This window comes from Bubalus kerabau, chromosome 1 (assembly GCF_029407905.1).
Source record: "Bubalus kerabau isolate K-KA32 ecotype Philippines breed swamp buffalo chromosome 1, PCC_UOA_SB_1v2, whole genome shotgun sequence".
Classification (NCBI taxonomy): Eukaryota; Metazoa; Chordata; class Mammalia; order Artiodactyla; family Bovidae; genus Bubalus; species Bubalus kerabau.
Genome location: NC_073624.1, coordinates 193,069,522 through 193,095,329, shown reverse-complemented (window position 1 = coordinate 193,095,329; position 25,808 = coordinate 193,069,522). Strand labels below are relative to the sequence as shown.

The 25,808-nt window shown below is 37.7% G+C and overlaps 1 protein-coding gene and 1 non-coding gene across 2 annotated transcripts in view; one reads left to right on the top strand and one right to left on the bottom strand.

Moving 5' to 3' along the window:
- ADAMTS19 (ADAM metallopeptidase with thrombospondin type 1 motif 19) overlaps positions 1–18,164 on the top strand; it is a 276,274-nt gene extending 258,110 nt beyond the window's left edge. Inside the window, exons 22-23 of the mRNA XM_055548380.1 lie at positions 14,372–14,549; positions 16,895–18,164. Coding sequence (XP_055404355.1) covers positions 14,372–14,549; positions 16,895–17,046 — 330 coding nt within the window. The 3' untranslated portion in view covers positions 17,047–18,164. The remainder of the gene's footprint in view (positions 1–14,371; positions 14,550–16,894) is intronic.
- On the bottom strand, positions 13,532–13,603 carry TRNAQ-UUG (transfer RNA glutamine (anticodon UUG)). The gene has a single exon. It is a non-coding gene; the product is annotated as a tRNA-Gln (tRNA).
- Positions 18,165–25,808: the final 7,644 nt, after the last annotated feature.

The window sequence follows — 25,808 nt, the reverse complement described above, 5'->3', positions numbered from 1 at the left end:
TTGAGCTTCAAGGAATCTGGCAGACCTGTTTTGCATTGTCTGGAATTCATGTGTCAATACCTGACAAAAGGCTGGAGAGCAGTTATCTAACCTAGAAGGAAGGCAGCAGATAGAAACAAAGCACAGTGAAGGATTTTCTCTGTAAACTGGGAAATATGTGGTATATTTCAGGTTGGAATAAGTTAAAGGTTGCTATATAATGTACTCTGTACTATTTTAAATCAAGATTTTATTTACTAAAAACAAAAAACACACCCTTACTCTAACATGGCCACAGAGGATCTGATCCATTTTTGACATAGGGTTGTTATACTAGACCTGGAAAGTATTTAATTGGAAAAGGAAATTCAACCACTGTCTTTCCAAACAACTGTCTCTGGTGGGAAGATGTTTCCCTGGGATAATAGTGATAAAATAGAAATGTACTGCTGGTCTTTTTTCACCTCTGCAACAGCCTGTGATTCATAGGCTCCGCACTGACAGAACTGCAAATGTGCCCAAGACTTTGTATTTATTAATTGCTTCTTAATGCAAAACATCTTGTTTTAATTCCATCATTGTGGTGATCAATGTATATACTTTGATATAAAAAATGATTGGGGCGATTATTATGACCTTTCATAACACATTCAGTTCTCTGCTAATCATTTATTAGCAATCCACTTGATTTTTGCCACACACATTTCCTTGATTTGCAGTAACTCTATGCAAACATTTTCATGAAAGAGACAAAAATAGTTGAACTGTAGAACCAAGCGATGAATTAATTAAATACATATGCAAAAAATCCTCAATGTCTGACCTCTAGGAATAGATTCAATCCCAAATATCCATGTGTTAAATAAAGCAGATGAACTATGTTTAAAGATGTTGCAACACTGACCAAAATAAATTGCAAATCTTAAAAAACAAAGCTAACTTTTGTTCCTTAGTATGCTTGTTTCACACTCACTTTATTAAAAAGTTTAAAGATGGAACTGCCAAACATATACATAAATGAATAGGAATGCTGTGCTAATAATTTCCAGTAGAAGTCATCATTTAGTTTCCTTACGAGGTCCACACTCCACTGTGAATGCTACTTCACTCTCGTTAAACTACTTTGGAATAATCCATTTATTCCCAAAGACAAATTATCCAAGTCAATGCTGTTAACCTTGTTAGAGATTGGCACTTATCATTATAAATTATATCAGGTTCTAGAAGGTTGTCTATTATATTGGTTAAAAAAATGTTCTGTCTGCCAGTGACAATTTTCTCTTAATTTAGGAATTCCTATTTCTTACAGAGGCCAGCTGGAAAAGAGTAAAGCATTACAGAGCCTTCCTTAGCTGTTGGCCTGGAGAATACACATTCTCTCCAGAATATATATCTTTGGCACAGTCTAGAAGGAAGGAATCTCGGGTAATCTCTGTGCTGGCCAAGTGTGAGAATTATTATTTTTAACCCCTAAATATCCTGAAATTTGGGGATTTTTTTCAAGGAATTTAAAAGTAGACTAGTTATATTTGTTATCTAATAAAACTCCAAATAAATACAGTAGTATTTTTATTTCTGGGATCCTGACTCTTTGGTATAATGTTTAAAAGAATATTTTATGGGATTCAGCATGTTGAAGAGTTTTACACTAACTTTAGAGTTAAACATGCATAGATTAACAGGCAAACAAGTTGATTATTTAACCTAAGTATACAAATTTACTTAGACCACAGTGTCCTGATTGGTTCCCAAACGTAGGTTATCTAAATATTCAGAGTAAGAACTAGCACTGAGCATTGCCTGTGTGCCTATTCTGAAGTCCTGAAAGGAAAGGTGGAAACTAATATTTAACCAGTAACTTTAACATTTGGCATTTTACCATAGGATCCCAATACTGAAGACTAGATAGGGAAATCTTTTGCAGCTGAAAGTTGCATATGCAGAATATATCTACTTGATCCTAGAACCCATGGAGCACAGAAGCAGTGCAAAAATCAGAGATCAATGGAAACAATGAGTGTCTCTTCTCCATATAGAAGAGTAATTAAGAGATATTTATAGATATCCCATTCATAAAGAGTTTTTATGTGAAATTAAGTTGTTCAGAAGCACGTAGGTTATTCCTTAGACAAAAGGACACTGTTCTTTGGTGAATTTGGCAGAGACATATCAGATAGATTATATCACAAGCCCTTATGGATATTCCTACATGATTCATGAACTTTCAGTGACAGATAATTTTGCACTTTACAAAAGTGGATTCAAGTGATGCTATGGATGAGCTTTGAGAGCCTCCTAAAGTCATGTTCACTGTTTTTGTCCCTCATTTGACACTTTATAAACTTGTAGATACCTATTTATTAGTGCCTGTGCAGTCGTGTTTTACTCAAGTCAGTGTATTACAGAGCATGTTTGCTTTTATTCACTAGTAGTTAGAGGATTTATGCCTCTAAGCATTGTGGTATTCATAGACATTTGGGGGAACAATATATGTAGATTATTTTAAAAGATACAAATTCTTGATAAGCAGACTCAAAGCCATCATGAAATGAATATTTCTATATAATATAATAAAAATTTAGTAACAGAGTATACTCATTCCTTATATGTTTATTTGATCCACGAAAATGTATTTATACCAATATGCTATATAAGAGCTATTTATCCTCAGTGCATCAGATTAGGCTTGAAGAAAGATTTCATCAGGCCACAGTTATTTTATAGCACACAGCACAGTGAAATTATAACATCAATAAAATGTCTCAGGATAAATGGCCTTTCCCTAAACACCTAGTATGAGGTGTTTACATATTTTTCCAAGTATTATACCAAGATCTTAGCAGCACTATTAATGCTATAAATAATTCTGTTAGGAGTGAAATGTCCATGGTCAGTCTCTTGCTAAAATTTGAGCTTACTACAATTTTTGAGCTGTGGTGGAAGCTCATCCATCTTTATGGTGGAAGAAAGAATTCCACACCGTGGCTGGTCCATGAGATGGACTTCCTGGCTATTCAGAGTTCATTTCAACCCTTTGTTTTTAGGACAATGCCTCAGTTGAGAATTTGTTAAGAATTTTTTGAGTTTGTTTTGTTTCCTCCATTTGTTTCTATGTCCCTCATTTATTTACATTTATTCACAAACCACAAATTTGTCAGATCATGCTGGCATCTTAACCTGCTTTTATCAGCAAACCCTGCCCTCTCAGGGCTAGCATCTAACTTAGTAAATATAGCTTTCCAAGACTTTACATCTCGATCGCCAGACCCTTGTTGGCCATTGTTGGAATATGATAAACGTGTGAGTTAGGTAAGCGTCCACTGTACTCTTCCATCAGCCTGGATATTGCTTATTCTTCCCCAGATATTTCCTTTTCAGTTAGTTTATTCAGATGAAATTTTCTTAGGTAAAATAAAGTTACATATACACAATGGAGTATTATTCAGCCATTAAAAAGAATACATTTGAATCAGTTCTAATGAGGTGGATGAAACTGGAGCCTATTATACAGAGTGAAGTAAGCCACAAAGAAAAACACCAATACAGTATACTAACGCATATATATAGGAATTTAGAAAGGTGGTAACAATTACCCTGTATATGAGACAGCAGAGAGACAATGATGTATAGAACAGTCTTTTAGACTCTGTGGGACAGGGAGAGGGTGGGATGATTTGGGAGAATGGCACTGAAACATGTATAATATCATATATGAAACGAGTCGCCAGTCCAGGTTCGATGCGCAATACTGGATGCTTGGGGCTGGTGCACTGGGACGACCCAGAAGGATGGTACGGGGAGGGAGGAGGGAGGAGGGTTCAGGATGGGGAACATGTGTATACCTGTGGCGGATTCATGTTAATATATGGCAAAACCAATACAATATTGTAAAGTTAAAAAAAAAATAAAGTTAGTTAGCTCTTACTGTGTTGTGTAACAATGACAAAAAGAAAGTTTTAAATAATGGAAATAGTTTTAAGGGTCTATAATACATGATGTGAAAGTGTTAGTAACTCAGTCATATCCGACTCTTGGCAACCCCAGGAACTGTAGGCCTCCCAGCCTCCACTGTACATCAAATTTTCCAGGCAATAATACTGGAGTGAGATTGGTTCCAAATAGGGAAAGGAGTACGTCAAGGCTGTACATTGTCACCCTGCTTATTTAACTTATATGCAGAGTACATCATGAGAAATGCTGAGCTGGAAGAAGCACAAGCTGGAATCAAGATTGCCGGGAGAAATATCAATAACCTCAGATATGCAGATGACACCACCCTTATGGCAGAACGTGAAGAGGAACTAAAAAGCCTCTTGATGAAAGTAAAGGAGGAGAGCGAAAAAGTTGTCTTAAAATTTAACATTCAGAAAACTAAGATCATGGCATCTGATCCCATCACTTCATGGCAAATAGATGGGTAAACAGCGGAGACAGTGACAGACTTTATATTTTTGGGCTCCAAAATCACAGCAGATGATGACTGAAGCCATGAAATTAAAAGACTCTTGCTCCTTGGAAGGAAAGTTATGACTAACCTAGACAGCATATTAAAAAGCAGAGACATTACTTTGCCAACAAACGTCCATCTAGTCAAAGCTGTGGTTTTTCCAGTAGTTATGTATGGATGTGAGAGTTGGTCTATAAAGAAAAGTGAGTGCCAAATAATTGATGCTCTTGAAATGTGGTGTTGGAGTAGACTCTTGAGAAACCCTTGGACAGCAAGGAGATCCAACCAGTCCATCCTAAAGGAAATCAGTCCTGAGTGTTCATTGGAAGGACTGATGTTGAAGCTGAACCTCCAATACTTTGGCCACCAGATGCAAAGAACTGACTCATTTGAAAAGACCCTGATGCTGGGAAAGATTGAAGGTAGGAGGAGAAGGGGACGACAGAGGATGAGATGGCTAGATGGCATCACCGACTCAATGGACGTGAGTTTGAGTAAACTCCGAGAGTTGGCAATGGACAGGGAGGCCTGGCGTGCTGCAGTCCATGGGGTCGCAGAGTCTGACACGATTGAGTGACTGAACTGAACTGTGTAGACATTCCCTTCTCCAGAGATCTCATTTTAAGAGAGAATATAGTCTTCTTGCTAATTTGCTACCATTTGTATTCATTGTTCTCATTCATTAAACTATGTCTCTAATCATTTTAATAGTTCAGACTGTTTGAATTATTGAGGAAGCTTCCTTTGTCATATTTAGTGTTTGACATGAAAACGAATGTAGACATAATTTAATACAATCTTAGAGATTGTCACTAAATATCCTAGGTCAAGAAAGAGTTTATTCCATTATCGGAGAAATCTATAATGACCTTATCTAAAGATAATGCTCAAGTGCAGGGAATGTCATCATTTTCTCAGGTAGATTGAAATGATGAATTCATTACGTCAAAGCAAATTTTGTTTTCAGATACTTTAGGTGGAAAAGGGCGATTACCAGCATCATTTTTTTCTTGTGCCTTGCTTATTTAAGTTTGTTCTAAAGATTACTGTTTCCCTTTTTTACTATGTAAACCTAGTACATCAGGGTTGTGTTTCCTGTTTAGAATTAAAGACTTCTAATTCATGGAACTGATTCATGTGCTTAGTTTCAAAGGTCCTTCAGGGCAATATTAAAACTGTTTGGGGAACAGACTATTTGTCAGACAGTACAAATCTCTCTTTTTAAATAACTTTAGTCAGGAAACATTCCTTGTAAAAGAAAGATCAATGGCAACTTATCTGGTACACCCTGTGTTTTTCTTTTTCTTTTTTTGACCAGTTGCTGGCAAATTGATTTTGACATTTTAGCATTTTGGCATTCAATGGATGTCTAGAGTGCTGCCTTGTCTCTAATATATTTTAACCTAGTACATATGTGAAGAAGTTTAAAATGTATTAGAAAAAAGATTGAAGGGAGGGAGGGAGGGAGCAAAGAAAGAAGGAAGGAAGGAAGAAAATGGAAAGAGACATTCATTGAAATTGATCCAAGATCTGTAAAAACACAATGGAAGGAACATTGTATTTGGAAACAGAAGATTGCATTTGAGGTTTGTTTCTCCTTCACATGGAATATGTCTTTGTCACTTTCTCCATGAGTCCTTCCTTCCCTGATCATCCCATTTGAATTGCTAAACCCCATAGCCCAGATTTTCCCAGTCTTCCTTCCCAGCTTTAGTTTTTCTATAGCACTTGTTAATATCTGATATACAATGTGTTCTTGACCTTTTCACTTCCCACTATTAGAGTGTAAACTGATTGAAGGAACAGATGTCTGTTTCGTTTACTATTATTTTCTGGTATCCAAAAGAGTATTTGACACATCATCAGATCAGATCAGATCAGTTGCTCACTCGTGTCCGACTCTTTGTGACCCCATGAATCGCAGCACGCCAGGCCTCCCTGTCCATCACCAACTCCCGGAGTTCCTCAGACTCACGTCCATCGAGTCAGTGATGCCATCCAGCCATCTCATCCTCTGTCATCCCCTTCTCCTCCTGCCCCCAATCCCTCCCAGCATCAGAGTCTTTTCCAATGAGTCAACTCTTCGCATGAGGAGGCCAAAGTACTGGAGTTTCAGCTTTAGCATCATTCCTTCCAAAGAAATCCCAGGGCTGATCTCCTTCAGAATAGACTGGTTGGATCTCCTTGCAGTCCAAGGGACTCTCAAGAGTCTTCTCCAACACCACAGTTCAAAAGCATCAATTCTAAAAAAAAAAGCATCAATTCTTCAGTACTCAGCCTTCTTCACAGTCCGACTCTCACATCCATACATGACCACAGGAAAAACCATAGCCTTGACTAGACAGACCTTTGTTGGCAAAGTAATGTCTCTGCTTTGAATATGCTATCTAGGTTGGTCATAACTTTCCTTCCAAGGAGTAAGCGTCTTTTAATTTCATGGCTGCAGTCACCATCTGTAGTGATTTTGGAGCCCAGAAAAATAAAGTCTGACACTGTTTCCACTGTTTCCCCATCTATTTCCCATGAAGTGGTGGGACCGGATGCCATGATCTTCGTTTTCTGAATGTTGAGCTTTAAGCCAACTTTTTCACTCTCCACTTGCACTTTCATCAAGAGGCTTTTGAGTTCCTCTTCACTTTCTGCCATAAGGGTGGTGTCATCTGCATATCTGAGGTTATTGATATTTCTCCAGGCAATCTTGATTCCAGCTTGTGTTTCTTCCAGCCCAGCGTTTCTCATGATGTACTCTGCATATAAGTTAAATAAACAGGGTAACAATATACAGCCTTGACCAACTCCTTTTCCTATCTGGAACCAGTCTGTTGTTCCATGTCCAGTTCTAACTGTTGCTTCCTGACCTGCATACAGATTTCTCAAGAGGTAGATCAGGTGGTCTGGTATTCCCATCTCTTTCAGAATTTTCCACAGTATATTGTGATCTACACAAAGGCTTTGGCATAGTCAATAAAGCAGAAATAGATGTTTTTCTGGAACTCTCTTGCTTTCTCTATGATCCAGCGGATGTTGGCAATTTGATCTCTGGTTCCTCTGCCTTTTCTAAAACCAGCTTGAACATCGGGAAGTTCACGGTTCACATATTGCTGAAGCCTGGCTTGAAGAATTTTGAGCATTACTTTACTAGCGTGTGAGATGAGTGCAATTGTGCGGTAGTTTGAGCATTCTTTGGCATTGCCTTTCTTTGGGATTGGAATGAAAACTGACCTTTTCCAGTCCTGTGGCCACTGCTGAGTTTTCCAAATTTGCTGGCATAGTGAGTGCAGCACTTTCACAGCATCGTGTTTCAGGATTTGGAATAGTTCAACTGGAATTCCATCACCTCCACTAGCTTTGTTCGTAGTGATGCTTTCTAAGGCCCACTTGACTTCACATTCCAGGATGTCTGGCTCTAGGTGAGTGATCACACCATTGTGATTATCTGGGTCATGAAGATCTTTTTTGTGCAGTTCTTCTGTGTATTCTTGCCATCTCTTCTTAATATCTTCTGCTTCTGTTAGGTCCATACCATTTCTGTTCTTTATCGAGCCCATCTTTGCATGAAATGTTCCTTTGGTATCTCTGATTTTCTTGAAGAGATCCCTAGTCTTTCCCATTCTGTTGTTTTCCTCTATTTTTTGCATTGATCGTTGAAGAAGGCTTTCTTATCTCTTCTTGCTATTCTTTGGAACTCTGCATTCAGATGTTTATGTCTTTCCTTTTCTCCTTTGCTTTTCTCTTCTCTTCTTTTCACAGCTATTTGTAAGGCCTCCCCAGACAGCCATTTTGCTTTTTTGCATTTCTTTTCTATGGGAATGGTCTTGATCCCTGTCTCCTGTACAATGTCACGAACCTCATTCCATAGTTCATCAGGCACTCTATCTATCAGATCTAGGCCCTTAAATCTATTTCTCACTTCCACTGTATAGTTTCACTAAATATCTGTTGATTGAGTGAATGAAATTGGGCTTCCCCGTTAGCTCGGCAGCAAAAGAATCCACCTGCAGTGCAGGAGCCCCAGGAGATGCAGGTTCTATTCCAGGGTCAAGAAGATCCCCTAGAGGAGGGCATGCAACCTGCTCCAGTGCAACCTTGACTCCTGGAGAATCCCATGAACAGGGGAGCCTGGCGGGCTACAATCTGTGGGGTTGTAAAGAGTCAGATATTAGGTTTATGAGCAAGATTAACCAAGATATTATGTATAAAAGCATATTAGATAATGACTGGATTATAATAGGTATTTCATGTGTCCATTTACCATCTAATACATAGATCTGTCAGTAAGTCGTCTATAGATAGTGTGACAGTGTATCCCAGATTACCCAGGACCATCCTTTTTTATGCTCATAGTCTACGAATAGTTATCAGAACTTCTTTCACAAGTGCTCTGATTTGGATGTTAAATTCTATGATCACTCTGTCTAAAGATAAAGCATGCTACTTAGTTGACCTTATGGCAAAAGAGTTTATCTCATACCACGTAGCCTGTGTTATAGTAACACAACTCCAAAAAAAAGAAAAAAAAAAGCCTTCTAATTAGGATAAGTGGTTATTCTGCAGGATAGAGAAAAAAGAAATATTTCTGTTAACATAAAGAGAAATATTGGCCATCTTCTAGTATCGAGTAGTCTACATGTCCCATCTCTGACTTTAGTACATATTAGTTCAAACTCCAGTACCACCACTTCTTAGCTGTGAAACTGTGTGCACTTTGTTTCACTTATCTGAGCCTCTCTTTTCTCCTGTGTGTAAAAGGAGTAATAATGGTGCTCATGGGCTTCATATGAGATATTAAAATAAATGTAACCTGTATCTGGCATATAGGTTATGGCATATAATAGAGTTATATGCCAGTATCTGGCATCTAATAGATCCTAAATAAACACCAGCTTCATAGTATTGATCATTTCTGCTGTTTTTAGCTTCTGCACAGAATCCTGAACATGGTGGGTAATCGGTAAATATTTGAGAAGCCAATAAACAATTGAATGTTCTGAAACATTCAAGCAAAATATAATTTTGAGACATCATTTAGTGGACTGCTATCATACCAATGTTGGATAGTACAGTGAATAATTAGATAATGAATTTGCAGTCTTTACTGTTATGCAGTGTCACTGCTTAAAAATTGCCTGACTGCAGTAACTTTTAATAATAAATTATTTGGAGTGTTTCCTTTCATAGCAATTTAGACCTGAAAGTGTAGCTATGATCTACTACAGTGCCTTACTTAATGAAAAGGAAAACTAAGTCCCAGGTACATTAGATTCTAGAGACAGTATTAGAGCCATGGCACCCCACTCTAGTTCTCTTGCCTGGAGGATCCCATGGATGGGGGAGCCTGGTGGGCTGCAGTCCATGGGGTCGCTGGGAGTCAGACACGACTGAGTGACTTCACTTTCATTTTTCACTTTCATGCATTGGAGAAGGAGATGGCAACCCACTCCAGTGTTCTTGCCTGGAGAATCCCAGGGACGGGGGAGCCTGGTGGGCTGCCATCTGTGGGGTCACACAGAGTCGGACACAACTGAGGCAACTTAGCAGCAGCAGCAGCTCCTCATTTCAAGCCAAAATTATAGTGACTTTTCCTTTTAATATTTGTCTGTCTTTAATCATAGTGATGTGATTTGAGAAGATATCCAGTTATTCAGTAGTACCTTCTATAATAAAGTAGAAATAGTTTTTTTTTTAATTTTATTTTTATTTTTATTTATTTTTTTTTAATTTTATTTTATTTTTAAACTTTACATAACTGTATTAGTTTTGCCAAATATCAAAATGAATCCGCCACAGGTATACATGTGTTCCCCATCCTGAACCCTCCTCCCTCCTCCCTCCCCATTCCATCCCTCTGGGTCGTCCCAGTGCACCAGCCCCAAGCATCCAGTATTGTGCATCGAACCTGGACTGGCAACTCGTTTCATACATGATATTTTACATGTTTCATTGCCATTCTCCCTAATCTTCCCTCCCTCTCCCTCTCCCACAGAGTCCATAAGACTGTTCTATACATCAGTGTCTCTTTTGCTGTCTCGTACACAGGGTTATTGTTACCATCTTTCTAAATTCCATATATATGCGTTAGTATACTGTATTGGTGTTTTGGCATTTCAAGTATATCTGTTTATTTTTCATACATTTGTAATAAATTTTTACCACATATATTTTATAAAGAAAATAATTACTAGTAAAATCTTGATGTTTTTATTATTGAAGTATTCTAATAAAAATAATATTATAAAGCTGTTGGGCTAATTTCATAATAAAGCTTATTCCATTAGTTTCAAAGGCAGAAATGTGCAATTTCAGTTAAATGAACTTTTTTCTCTTAATTTTCTAAAAAATAATTTATGGAAGCACTCTTCAACCATTATCTACTAAAATTGTGTATTCTAAGTTATCATGTATATATACTTTGTGATCCTGAAAAAAATGACGTTACTTTGGTTTACACATGTCCTTTGGAGTTAATATAAGATTAGTTGAAAGGGTTGGTAATAGTCTATGATTGATTACTAGACTTCTTTGACATATGATTAAGAACCTTCTCTATTACATCAAAAGGAGTTAATCTATTATAAAACTTCTGTTGTTCTTTTCATGTCTCCGATATTGTGATTACTTTCAAGATCTACAGAAATTTTAGAAAAGCAGATACTAGAATGATATAGTTCCACATAAACCTAACCACTTAAAGTTTTTAGTTTAATTATTTTGAGTTTTCCTGAAAATATTACTAAGAAGCATGGTGTCTGTATGCATATATCTATTGAATAATATTAAGAGTCTTCCAAAGGACAAAGACCATGTAAACAGTGACTCCTCTTATAATAGCTTTTAAATTATAATAAAGCTTAAACTAATAGAAGCATTTAGGTCCTGTAGAAGTTAATGAGGAAAAAAAAATCAGATTTAAAAGGGTGTAATATCTAAGTTGTTCTTTAATCTGCTATTTGTATAAAGCTAGAATTTGTCAGATGCAAAGAAGGTTTTATGTAGAAGTATTTATAGAATTTAGAAAGATCAGTTATCTGTAAAGTAGATGCATAAATGGCATGCACATACAATTGTTATTGTGTTATTCTTAGCTATTTTTATACATGATATGTAAGTTTTATTACTGAAAGTGATATGACTGCTGCTGCTACTGCTGCTAAGTCGCTTCAGTCATGTCCAACTCTGTGCAACCCCATAGACGGCAGCCCACCAGGCTTCCCCATCCCTGGGATTCTCCAGGCAAGAACAGTGGAGTGGGTTGCCATTTCCTTCTCCAATGCATGAAAGGGAAAAGGGAAAGTGAAGTCGCTCAATCGCGTCCGACCCTTCGTGACCCCATGGACTGCAGCCTACCAGGCTCCTCCATCCATGGGATTTTCCAGGCAAGAGTACTGGAGTGGGGTGCCATCGCCTTCTCCAAAGTGATATGACAATGAGCTTAATTTCAAGAATTTACCTAGAGACACACTAGATGCCTGAAATTACCAAGAGACACACTAGATGCATGAAAAGATATTGATCAGACATAAGAAGTAATACAAACTGAGCTACATCAAATGTAGAATACATACTATTGACCAGTGTTTTCCAAATTCAGGCTGTGCAGCAAAATGACCTAGGTACTTTTTTTTAAAAAATGTATATTCCCAGATTCCATCTGTTTCCTGCCTTAGAAATTCTAGGCCTTAAAATATATAGTTAAAAAGGTTTTTTTTCCCAAGTGATTCTAAGGGATAGCCTCAGATAGATAGGTATATGGTTTTAAACCATAAATGTTGCATAAATATGCATGTAGCTGGGATAATTGTGGAACACTTCGTGAGGGTAGTGGATTTGAGACTGTGATTTGAAAAGAGGCCAGTCATCTGGAAAGGAATCCTTCTATGAACACGGTTCTAGTTGTAGGAGCAGAAAGTACATGGACATTAGTGTTTTATAGAGCAAATGATTCCTAAAGCAGAGAGGTAGAAAATCAAATTTGAGGAGGTAGATAAATGCCAGCCTGGACATTCGAGGATATTGGGCTTTATCTCGTAGGCAATGGGCAACTCAATAATTGAAGTTTCTCCAAGGAGATTATGTATATAAAGCAATTTTAAGAGAATACATATTCTCTGTTAATATTTGTAATTGACTAGAAGGCTGGAGGCTAAAGACAAATTGAACAGTAGGAGACAGACTTGAGGTGATAAGGGTTTGTGTAGAATGCTTCTGCTGATGAAAATAAAAAGAGTTGGAACCCAGGATGATAGTAGAGGAAGAACTGAAAATTCTTGGGAAGAAAATGAAATCCTAACAATGACTTGGTAAAATATGAAGGGAAACGGTTATAAAACTTGTGCCTGCCTATCTAAAAGATGACAATCAGAAAGTATTGACCAGTTTTCAAGTAGAATATGCCGAGATCATGTTTTTAAATAGATATAAGTTTTAAGAACTATTTGGCCAAATATGACTAAATCTTTATTGCAAAGAAAATATAACTAGTAAATAAATATTTTCAAAGCACAAGCATATTCCCTTTCTCACAAAATATTTTTGTATTTTCTCATTCAGCTAGACCTCAGCTTATCTGTATAACAAATTAAATCTAGTGATATACATGGACCCAAGAGACTTCTTTAATAAACAGACATTGTACATTAAATATGTTCTCTGAAATAACTTACAAATGAAAACAAACTATATTTAACTGAGATACAGGTACATTACATTATTTCATTACAGGAGATACGTTAAAAGGCTGTCTTAATAGAAAAATACAAGATTTTCAAATATTTGCACAATTTTTGATATCATGTTATCTGCCAAGATGGACTTCTTAGGTGGCTCAGTGGTAAGGAATCCACCTGCCCATGCAGGAGATGTGAGTTTGATCCCTGGGTTGGGAAGATTGCCTGGAGAAGGCAGTGGCAATCCACACTGATATTCTTGCTGGGAAATCCCATGGACAGAGAAGTCTGGAGGGCTACAGTCCGAGGGTCGCAAAAGAGTCAGACACAGTGACTAAACAATGACAACAATCTTCTAAGATATAGCAATTATTTCATTAACACATCAAGTTGATTTTTTTTGTTGTTGTTGTTGTTTTGGACAAGTCTTGCAAGATCTTAGTTCCCTGACCAGGGATTGAACCTGGGTCCCAACAGTCAAAGCATGGAGTCCTAACCACTGGACTACCAGGGAATTCTGCCATGTTGATGTTATTAATAAACATTTTAAGGCCAGAGTGGATGAGTGCATTGAAAGATTATAATGAGGATCCAGCTCCACAGTTCAGTTCAGTTAAGTTGCTCAGTCATGTCCGACTCTTTGCGACCCCATGGACTGCAGCACACCAGGACTCCCTGTCCATCACCAGCTCCCACAGTTGGTGTATATCTACACAGCTCCACAGTTGGGCATATCTAACTGTCAAGCATCAGTGACTAAATTAAAGAACAGCAAGTCATTTGTTGCAAACTAGATATTAAAACTTTAAAAACTGTCAGTCCAAGTGTGTTACTGGTATCACCCACTATCTCCCAAGTCAACAAACTTTTTTTCATTTTTATGTTACTGATGTTTAGTTGTTTTATACTATTGTATTAGTTTCTGCTGTACAGTAAAGTGATTCCATTATACATATGTATGCATTCCTTTTCATATTCTTTTCCATTATGATTTATCACAGGATACTGGATCTAGTTCCCCATGCTCTACAATATGACCTTGTTGTTTATTCATTCTATATCATCCTTCATCACTCAAAGCTCTGCCTTATTAGGTCAGCTAGGTGTTCTAAACTGCATTGTGTCCAATTTATGAGCAGCAGCGTTTCTGACCCTTGTTTTATATCAACCCTGGATGTTGTGGCTCATGTCAGTTTTAACAAATATAAGGAAAAGGTGACTCACAGCCCAGAAAAAGGAAACAGCAAAAAGAACAGTTGACAAAGCCTTGTATCTCTCCTAGTGCTCAATTACCTGTGGCAAAGGAATGCAGTCCCGTGTTATTCAATGCATGCATAAGATCACAGGAAGACATGGAAATGAATGCTTTTCTTCAGAAAAACCTGCAGCGTACAGACCATGCCACCTTCAGCCTTGCAATGAGAAGATTAATGTAAATACTATAACATCACCCAGGCTGGGTAAGCAGATCCAAAAAAAGGGAGTGATTTTGACAGACATAGAAATGATCATGGCTTCTTCTGTTTTATGTATCACTTTAAAGCTTAGTTATCAATCTATACTAATTAGTTTGCTTCTGACTAAATTGGATCTATTCAACCATATAGTCCAAATGAAAACTGTTTTTGTTCCTGAGCTGTCACTTCAGAGCCAGGCTGTGGAAATGAGAATGCCATATCACTCAAGATCAGCCTAAAAAGGGTTGGAGGATGTAACCACATTTTTTATTCTGACCAGTCCCATGGCAGAACCCTCAGTTAAGGTAATGTTGGTGGAAAGGTGAAGCTGTAGTGTATATCTTGGATCTCTTCATTGTTAATAGCCTTCCTTGTGATCCTGGGTACAAATTATCCTTTGGAGAGATAGAGAGTAAAAAACTCACTTTCAAGGAGAGCAGGTACATGGATCTACACCACTAAACAAAAGGTACTGATTTTTTCACACTTAAGGACATAATATTAAATATAAATAAATAGTAGTAGCATTGATTTACATAGTTTTATGTTATAAAATGCTTTCACATATATTCTCAGTCACTGTCAGTCAGTCTAATACAACGTCTAGAGTATGTATTTTAAGTACTATATCCTGTATTTGCATAAAAGTATTCATGAATGCATTAGCCTTTATTTTTGTGGCAGTTAGCAGTTTTTCATAGCACTGCTGCCTGGATGTCACTGGGTTCATTTGTTTAACATTATGTGTTGTTTTTAAAATTAATTTTTATAGTAGTGTGGTTGATGTACAATGTTGTGTGAGTTTCTGCAGTGCAGCAAAGTGAATCAGTTATGCATATACATGTATCCACTCTTTTATGTTCTCTTCCCATGTGGGCCATCACAGAGTATTCACTAGAGTTCCCTATGCTCTACAGTAGGCCCTTATTAGTTACCTGTTTTATATATTGTAGTGTGTGTATGTCAATCCCGATCTCCCAATGTAACCTACCCCCTCTCCTTTCCCTCTTGGCATACTGAGTGAAATAAGTCAGACAAAGAAAAACAAATATCATATAATATCACTTATATGTGGAATCTCAAAAAGTGATGCAAATTAACTTATTTACAAACATAAATAAAGTTACAGCTGTAGAAAACAAATGTATGGTTACCAGGAGGGAACACCTTCAGTTTTAATTTGTATGTATAATCTCCAGGGGATCAGTTAAATCATACAGAATAATGTTGCCAAAATTCAAAGAGCTAAATTGTCATAGATACTTCTCCAAGCATAAGATTCAATCGAATGGAAAAGTTTGGTTCTTCATGGAAATATAAAAATTCTCTTTTTTAAGCCAAATAACTAACATTTCTAAGAAATAATCAGTTCAAGTAGAATTAAAACTAGTTAAGACAAGAAGTTAAGCAATCCTAGAGCAGATGTGATAAATCCTTGTATTCAAAAGCAACATAATCCCTTTCTCCAACAATTATTTGGAGTCCTTCTTGACATAAAATGTGGCATAAAATAATGAATTAAAAGAAGAATTAAATTAAAACTCCATTTTCTCTGTTTATTTTTTCTTGAAGGACATCCCCAAACATAGAAGCACAGTGGTTGGAAAATCTAAGGTTTTTAAATGTAAAATAATGAATCATATGAGAATAGTGGCAAAAGAAACAGTTGCTGCAGACTGTCTTTCATTATACATGCCAGAACACGCTATTTCTTTGGAAAAACTGGGGCCGAATTTACCTCACTGAATTTTTTATACCAAGAACTCCTTTCAAACACTTCATTACTGTAAATTTTAGTCACTTTTGTTAATCAGCCTTGATTTTAAGGATGCCTGAAATTGTGACTCTTAGATATCACAGCTAGACATGTCTGCTGTCTAGGAAACGAGGAATGTGAAATAAGTGTAAGCAGATTTTTTTGTTTTGCTGTTTCTTTGCAAGTTCATCCATAATAGCACTTATTAATTTGTGTTCTCATCATGATGAACATATTGAACACACTCATTTTTCTTTTTAATCTTCTCAACTACAAATCCAAAAGAAGATTAAATAGAAGTCATGAAATGGAAACTTAAAAGCCATTTGCAGTACCCTCAGTGGCTTTGGGAAATCTATCTTTAATAAGTCTATAAAAGCTCATGAGTAAGGCCAGTATTCATTCACTATACTCCTTTATTATAGAGTGTGTGTGTGCGTGTTTGTTTATCTCTGTCTTTTATGTTCTGGAAGGTTATGTATATGAGTCAACATGAGTGTACAAAATCCCCCCCTTAAATGATTGCTGTTTGTTTCTACTCACGACACCTAGTTTATCTGCATGTATTAAGTTCCCTGTGTTTGTTTCACAGCTGCTCTGACTTTCAAGTGCCTGGGAGATCAGTGGCCTGTGTACTGCCGGGTGATACGTGAGAAGAACCTCTGTCAGGACATGCGGTGGTATCAGCGCTGCTGTGAGACGTGCAGGGACTTCTATGCCCAAAAGCTGCAGCAGAAGAGTTGACCTCTAGCAGGCTGGCTGGCCAACAGCTCTTTGCAATTACATTATTTATAAACACACACACTAGCATGTTTTTCAGACCAAATATTATCAGATTACATATAATTTAATCAAATTAATTAATTTATTTTTTTTTTTTGCCTGCAAAACATCCAATATGGTGTTTGCTTTGGTTCTACAAACATTTTGATTTATACTATATGGCTTCATAAATAATTTTATATAAATAAGTTGGATCCAGTTTCCAGAATAAAAATAAAAAGGGAAAAACAAAAACCAATCAAGATCTTTAGACTTAAAAAAAAAAATGTTAACAATTTTTTTTTTTAAGTTAGGGCTGTCTCTAAGGTGCTATTCTCTCCCTGACAATACCATTGAGTTATCCAGAATATATACTAATTTAGCCTAATAGTTTAGTTACATATGGAGAGATATCATTTTTTTTTCCTTTGGTATCCTGATGCAGAATTTGCCCATTTTCTGTAATCTGCAGGAGATGTGTAAGCATAACAAACCTCATAGTGTTGAACAGGTTTTTAGAGAATGTATTATGCATTGGGTTCAGATTTAGAGATATCCATAGGAAAAGTTCTACTGTAATTATAACCTTATTTTAATAATGGAAAAGAAAAGTCTGAATAGAGACTTTGGTCATGTTCATGAACATGTACTTGAACACAAGTATTGTAACAATGAAACACTGTAATGATTAACACTGAATCACCATTGCACTGTTGATAGAGTGTAGAGAAACCGTTATAGAAATGGTAACATCCTACCAAAATGTGTATTATTTTAACATGTTGTCATTATATTTTAGCTTTTAAAATATTTTGAACAAAGAAAGTGTTGATCCACCCATTTCCTTGTATCTTTTTAGCAGATTTATTAGAGTATAGTACTTAGCCTCACAAATCGTAATGAGAAGATTTACTGTTTTTCAGCCTTTTCCCTAGGAACAAGGAAAAACGAAAATCTTATAATACTGTGGTAGTTTCATTGTGTTTTTCTTCTTAAAAATTAAAAAGTTTTACAATTCTGTGAAACGTTTAAAAACCAGTTTAAGGTTTTCTTGTGAGAAAATATTGTACATGATTCACATGATTTCTTAGATTTTTCAATAAAATATGTGAAACTTCCTGTTGGGAGGCAGTTCTTCTTGAGTCTCTCACATTTCCACATGTCTTGGCACTGTCTGCTTTTGTTCTGGACTGTCTTCTAAAGGATGTTTGTGTAATGAACAGCCTTGGAAGGTAAAGATAGTGTCTTTTTTTGGAGCAAAGGGCAAACATGCTTATTTCTCATTATGAAAGTTTCAAGTTCCCTAAAATTGGGATCTCTCTCCTGTAACACAGTTCACTGAATATGCAGGTCCTGCCTGGCTCTCTTCATGTCATCCTCTGGGAAGTGGGGCTCAGGGAGCTAGTGATTCTCTGGCTACTGCTGTTGCTGTAAGTAATAAAGTTCTTTGTCTCTAACCCAGGAGTTTTATGTCTTCTGCCCTGAAAGTGTGGCAGGCTAACTTGATAGATTGCAAGTAGAATAAAGCCTCAAAATCCTTATAGTTCTTAAGACTTCCCTTATTAATATTTTCACCTTCATTTTCATATAAGGTACAGTTTGTTTCTAGATTGTCCCTTACTATGGGTATCCTTTAGTTTAATTGCTGATATATAAAACCAGTCAATTTCAACACTTCTTATGGAAGATAGTAGGGGAATGGGAGAGGGAAAACTTACACAGTGAGAGAAAACATTCCTAAGCCATCCCTTGATTCCTGAATCCATGAATTGGTGCAGAAATGTCACCATTTACTGATCGATGAATTAGACCCTACACAACATCTTAAAGAACCTCCAAAATGTCTTCACCCAGAATTGAATACTTGGGGAAGAAAAGGCATTGCTGCATCATTCTGTCAGGCCATGTGTTCAGGGTGATGTGGGACATGGTAATTAATACTGGAGATTTCAGAGAACATCAGTCCACTGCCACACTTTTTACTGTAATATGAATTCCCTCAAAAGAAACAATATATCATATGGAACACCCTAATAGTGAATGAGGCTTTTGGTAAGTTCATGGATGGTATTTTGCAGAAGCTTTGCAGGCTGGCGATACACATCCGTATTCAGGGTAAGTGGCTATTTCTGTGAAAATAGTCCACTGCCTGTTCAGTGATTAAAGTGATCTAATGTAATCTTACTGCAATCCAGATGTTTTGCAGGACTGACAAGGACTTGGAAGGAGCATGGTTTGAAAATGGGTGATGAAGAAATTTTGAAGAAAAGGTATGTGAATAACTTACATTCCATTTAACTGCACACCAAAGAGCACTATCAGGAGGGAGGACTTAGTCACCAGTTGGACAAGTTGACAAGTTCTGTGTATGTTGGCCAGTCTCTTTCACTAGCCACCTCTGTCCTTGCCCATGAGCCCAGGAATAGAGACAGTAGTGGCAGGACTAGAGATTATGCATGGGTTCAGGAACATGACCTTCCACTCACCAAGACCTCCTCCAGCTACAGCCACCACAAGGGCTCAGCCTAACAATAGCAGAGAAAATATTATTCCCCAACATGGCACCATTCTATGGCAGGACTACCCCACGGCCTTGATTGTAGTAAGATTACGTTAGTTCACTTTAATCACCAAACAAGCAGTGATGTGTTCTCACAGAAATAGCCACTTACCCTCAGTATGGATTTGCCTCCCCAGCCTGCAAAGTTTCTGCCAAAACACCATCCATGAACTTATCAAATGCCTTGTTCATGGTTGGGGTATTCCATACGGCATGGTTTCTGTTCAGAGAATTCATATTACAGTAAATACCATGGCAGTGGACTCATGCCCATGTGACTCTTGTACTCCCGCCCATGTGACTCTGGTACTCCTGTGTTCAGCATCACCTCGAAGCAGATGGCCTAACAGGATGATGCAATGGCCTTCTTTTTTTTTAAATATTTTGTTCTGGCACCAGCTGAATGGAAAACATTTTCGGGGGCCTCTGAGATGTTGTATATGGTCTGATTCCTGTGAGTTGTTATGTATGGCCTGATTCATCAACCTATACATGGTGATATTTCTATCTAGATTTATGAATTCAAGAATCAAGGGGTGGAATTGAGAATGTCTGCTCTTCCTGTGTAACTTTTCCCTTGCCTATCTGTTTAAATTTGCGATAATCCAGTGTAATTCTCCAAAATCCATCGATCTTCTGTAAGGACAATAGACAGAAAGAGTGAAAGAATGAATTAATGAATTTATCATTCCTGCATCCTTCAGATCCTCTTTGGTAGAAGTAATTCTCATCTCTTCATGAACACCGTATTGATTTTGTTTCTAATTTTGGTATGTAAGGGCCAGTTCTAGGGACTGACAGTGCCGTTGCTACCATAAAAGCCCTCATTCTACAGATCATGGAGTTAACCAGTGAAGCAGGAATTCTGCCAGTTTCTGAGTATTTCTCCTCCAAATGTACCTTTCAGAATTAGGAAAATAACTGTCAGATAGGTTTAGGGACTCTGATTCAGTATGAGACAGATTTAAGCCAAAGCATAGACTCTTGCTCTGACTGTGGGACTTCAGTGGCAATTCAGGTCACCATCAATTAGTATCGATTCAGAGTCAGTAATCTAGAGGTCATCAAAAAGTCTGATTATTTCCCTCTTCCCAGTACACTCATCCCATCAGGGAAGACTAGAAGTTAGATTTACAGTATGAACTTTGGAGAATTTGTAGCAGAATCCTTCCTCTAAAAGATATAGCCTCCCCTTTATTCAGAAAGTTATGGGTCTGTGAACCTTCTGTCACATGGAATGGATCAAGGAAAAGGAATTCCCTGGTGTGGTGATTCAGGTCATAGTTACTTTCATCAAATCTAGAGATTAAATGCTTATACAAATCAAGCAGGGCTTTAGTAGCATGCTCATCTCTTTCAGTACTCTGGCCTCCGTAATCAGTTAACCAATGCCAGAAATCTTTGTGGGTCAAACCTTTACCTTTACCCTTTTGACTCTGCTTGCCCCTTAAACCATACCTATCTGGTCCCTGGAATTTAAATGCCCTTGTAGAATTCCATCATCCTCATTAAATTCAAGAAGCTGTGTCCTGTGGCAGCATTTCCCAATGTCCTTTCTGGTTTACAGAGAACAGCTACTAAGAAGCTCTTTAAGGATCCCAGTACTACCTTCACCAATGTATTTTTCAAGTCCTGGTGAAGGAAATACCCTTTGGACCCTCTTAGAGGACAAATTTAACACATAGACGAGCACATCTATGTGGTTTTTTTAAATCTCTCTAAATTCGTGTATACTTTCCTCTTTATTACAAGGAAGTTATAGCAAGAAAGTTTTAGTATCTCAGTTTCATTCAATGTAGACCACCATTGGGTCCAGTTTTCAGTCTTATTGTTAGAGTTACTCTCAGACTTAAGAACTTACAATTTGAATCCAGTATCTCAGCTTAGTGAACCCATATTAAAAGCAATTAATAGAATATTGTATTCCTTTTACCATAATTTATATCATTAAAAACATTCCTATACATAAATCTTGGGTTTCAGTTAATGTGAACTGGTGAAATCCTACAATTCCTTTGGCCTGTATGTTAACACCTTTGAGTCATACTTTTTATCTGGTTCTGGATCTTCCAGGACTTGAATCTGAATATAGATTTAGAAGATATCACAGGTGGTCGGACATCAGCAGTATAGTTAAAAAGGTTTTATTTCAAGGCAGTCATAAAAGCTTTCTGGTTCCTAACTTAGACCTTGAGCTGTGAATGTAAAACCCCAGGTGTATCTCTTTCTCTTAAGTTCTCCACCTGATTTAGAAGCAATGAATCCAACCCCAAAGTCCTTATTCTATTTGTTTCTCTGAAAAAATTGTATTGCAGCAGGTATTTTGTAACCCAGAACCTTGCTTTCTCTAGGTACTTCACTCCAGGTAACTATCAGTGAGAGTTTATATAACCATTCTGCCCTGAATGACCAGGGTCCCACTTACTACTTGTCATTAATGCCTTTAAGTCTAGTCATATGAGAGAACTAACTCCAGGGTTCATTTGTAAAATTCTGTTCCTTGGAAGCACTTCTGGTACTGGTAGTTGCCAGGGTTCAATCAGCAAACCTGTGTTAGGGGATGACAGATTTGAACTCATACAGCTGCAAGAAGAGTTGGGGAAGTGAAGGTCCGTAAGAGGAGTTGAAGGATCAGAGAAGTCACCAACCAGTCTGAGCAGCCAGGCACAACTAGGTAACTGTAACTATGAAGGAGTGATTTGTAAAGACGTCTATGAGATGCTGTTGCCTCTGTTTAGCTTCTTCCTTTGTAGGACCACAGCCAGATATCGGGTAGTGGATCTATTTCCTGATGGTCATCAGGACCTACAGTTAGAAATAAGAAATGGACATGGAACTCAGGAGAGCAAAGGCAATCTAGAACCTGCCACCGCCTCTGTCACTGTATCTGATTGCAAAAAGAATTTCAGATGAATGGATGCTGCTTCCATTTTGCCTTCCAAATCTCATGCCATTTTCTCTTTCAGCCACTTCTAACCCTGACTCACAGAAAGAAGGGGATTCTGGAAAATGAAGTTGGCCTTTTTAATGATTTTTTAAAAATATTTTTTACAGCAGATCCTTGTTGGTTATCTATTTTAAATATAGTAGCATGTCAATTCCCAATGAAGTTTGCTTTTTAACTGTGGACGATAGAACTTCAGGTCTTCCCAGGTGGAGCTAGCAGTAAAGAACCTACTCGCCAGTGCAAGAGACATAAGAGACACGGGTTTGATCCCTGACTCGGGAAGATCCCCTGGAGGAGGGCGTGGGAACCCACTCCAGTACTCTTGCCTGGAAAATCCCGTGGACAAAGGAGCCTGGCAGGCTACAATCCAAAGGGTTGCAAAGAGTCAGACGTGACTGAAGTGACTTAGCACACACTCACGATGACTTAAAATGTCTTTTATTTTCCCCCATTTTGCTTTATATCAGAGATGACTGAAATGAAAATCCATTTCTTACGCTCTCTTAAAATAGCACAGAGCCTTTTTTAAGCACTTAATATATGCTAAGGGTTCTCTTAACCACTATACCTATTAAACCTCACAGCACCCTTGTAAGGAACCATTTATACTTTCACGTTGTAGCCGAGGAAACTGAGACCCAGAGAGACTCAGCAACTTGCTCAAGAGCACAGGTTAGTTGCATGTCACAGAGACACTCTGACTTCCACTTCTGTGCACTCAGGTAACCTGATTGACTCCCTTATTCATCAGTTTTGAAAATGTTATATGGTAGATGCAGAAGGATTTATAATCTAATCACAGGCTTTCTTTCTAATCAAAATCATCCAACTAATTTTCAAAGTAAGATAATTTTATGAACCCAACTGTTCATCTGAATGTTGTCCAGACTTTGCCAGTGGAAACATTTTCGGATATTTCAGTTGGTTTGGCATAAGAAAGGAAGGGACTGAGGAAGGATGAGGAGAAGAAAAAAGAATATGCTTAATTAATATTAGATAGTTTGGCCTAATGAACCACATTCAGTTCTATTTTTATCATTCTCATGTTTCAAAGAACTTCTAGGCCCAAATCCAAGGAGAAATGATGCTTTTATGAACATTTGTTTTAAAGAAAGAGAACAAATGATTAGGTGCATGGCAAGAGTTGAGAAGGCCCAGATATCCTGATCTCTACCAGATTATTCCTACAGTATAGCTACTTATATTTATTTATACTCTGTTCCTCGAGAATGAAGGTGTTAGTGACAGTGAAGAAATAGAAGCCCTAAGACAGTATTTATCCAATCACTCGCAGGTCAATTTTTTGTAGTGTTGAAAGGAGAACTATGAAATGGGTGTTACGTGATCAAATAAATTTGGGAAAAGCTAGCATTAATGAAGTGGAACTTCTCAGTCTTCCATGTGAGTCTGTGCATTATAAACTACCAGAAGAGAATATGGAATATATCATAAATATATTTAGCAGTGAGATCCTTTTTTCACTGGGCATGATTGATTGAAAAGCAGAGCACTAAGCCATTTTTTAATCAAATGTAATTGCATTATCAATTTCCAGTCAGAGGAGAGCCCTTTTTAGGGCTCTGAAAGAGGTAACAGCCACCATTATTTATTGAGCAAAGGGCTTTGTGAGGCTCTTCAGACATGACTCATGTGAGGAATGGGAGCATCCAATAAGGCTGCTCTTTCATGATGTATCCAGTAGAGCGGCTCATAAACAAAAAGAGAAATATATTATCAAACAAGATAATAAAAGGGTAAACAGATCACTCTGAAATTTCAAAGGAAGGAAAAATCATCTCTCTTATTAGAGAAAATATGTGAAGTTTCTGTGAAAGGCTGGGTGTCAGCCATGGCCCGTGACGTATGATTGGGAAGTGGTCAACATCCAGGGTTGGGAAGAAATGATTCTAGGCAGAAGGACTGGCCTCAACAGAGGCACGATTTAGGGGTGGAGTGAGAGTGGGGCTTGGCCCGTAGCAGAAGCGGGAGGAGAAAACATGAATTTCTGATTGTCAGTCATGTAGGCTACCCGTAGGGATAGTAGTGAAGAATAAGAGCTGATGGTTTAGGAGTGACGGTAGACAAAGCATGGTGGGAGAAGATGGGCAGTCTGAAACTGAACTTATAAAAGGAAGGAGATAGTATACAAACTTCTGAGCATCTAGAGCACAGTGGAGGAATCTGAAAGGAAGGATGCCTAAGGAAAACTGATGGCTCATTTCACCTACCTCACACTTTGGCTAAGGAAAGGATCTAATCAAATATATTTGGATCTGGGTTTTGTGTCTCCACTTGCCAATGTAGAGAGCCAAAGAGAAGTAAGGTTCTTCTTGAAGATGTGTGTTATTCCCCAAAGAATCTTTTAGGAAAAGCAAACAGCCTGAGAAACATTTGCTCATTAGATGTGTTCTGGCAGCAGCCAGAGAAGTCCAGAGAGTACCCAGGACATGTACAGACACATAACACACTTGATTCTTCAAACACTGATGATTTAACTCTTTTGTCATCAACTGTCATATGAAGTCCTTCTTACTTTCTCTGGTAAGTGTACTGATTTAAAAAACAAATATTTTAAGTATTGTAAGACAGTGATAGAGTTTGTTTCCAAAAATTATTGCGGAAAACACTGGTTGTTGAATCCAGTTTACAGCTATCAGTAGGACACATGATTTTTTTCAATACCCTCATGTTTATTGCCATAAAGAAGGGAAGGACTCTCTAGCGTCTGCTTGATTCGAGAACATCCTGGCTGCTGAGTCTAATAAGCCATAGGGCCCTCTTCTGAAATCTGGTGCTGATATATTCCGCATGTAACCCCATTACCTTTGTAAGAAAATCCTTCCTGCTGAATGAGATGGGTTTGCATCTGAGGCACAAACATAACAGGCTGTGTCTTTTAAACACTGTTGATGTGTCTATCCTTTGCCTTCTCTTTTTCTAGATGAAAATCCATATTTTCCTGGTAAGAAGTATGGTTTGCCAGAGACAGAGTGGCTTGTAATAAGAGAGCTTATCTACCTTAAAGTCATCATAACTTCCTGGCTTGAGATAATCTCCATAACCTCACTCCCACCTTCTCTCATTGAACGGCAGATGGGTTCACTGAGGACTGCACGTCATCCAAACCCAGCCGCCATATTCTCCTCCCTTTCCAAGTCCGCTTTGTGAACAGCTAAGAGCAGAGTCAAAGAGATCTCAGAAAGCGAACGGACCAAGGCAGTAGTTTGGGGCACTAAA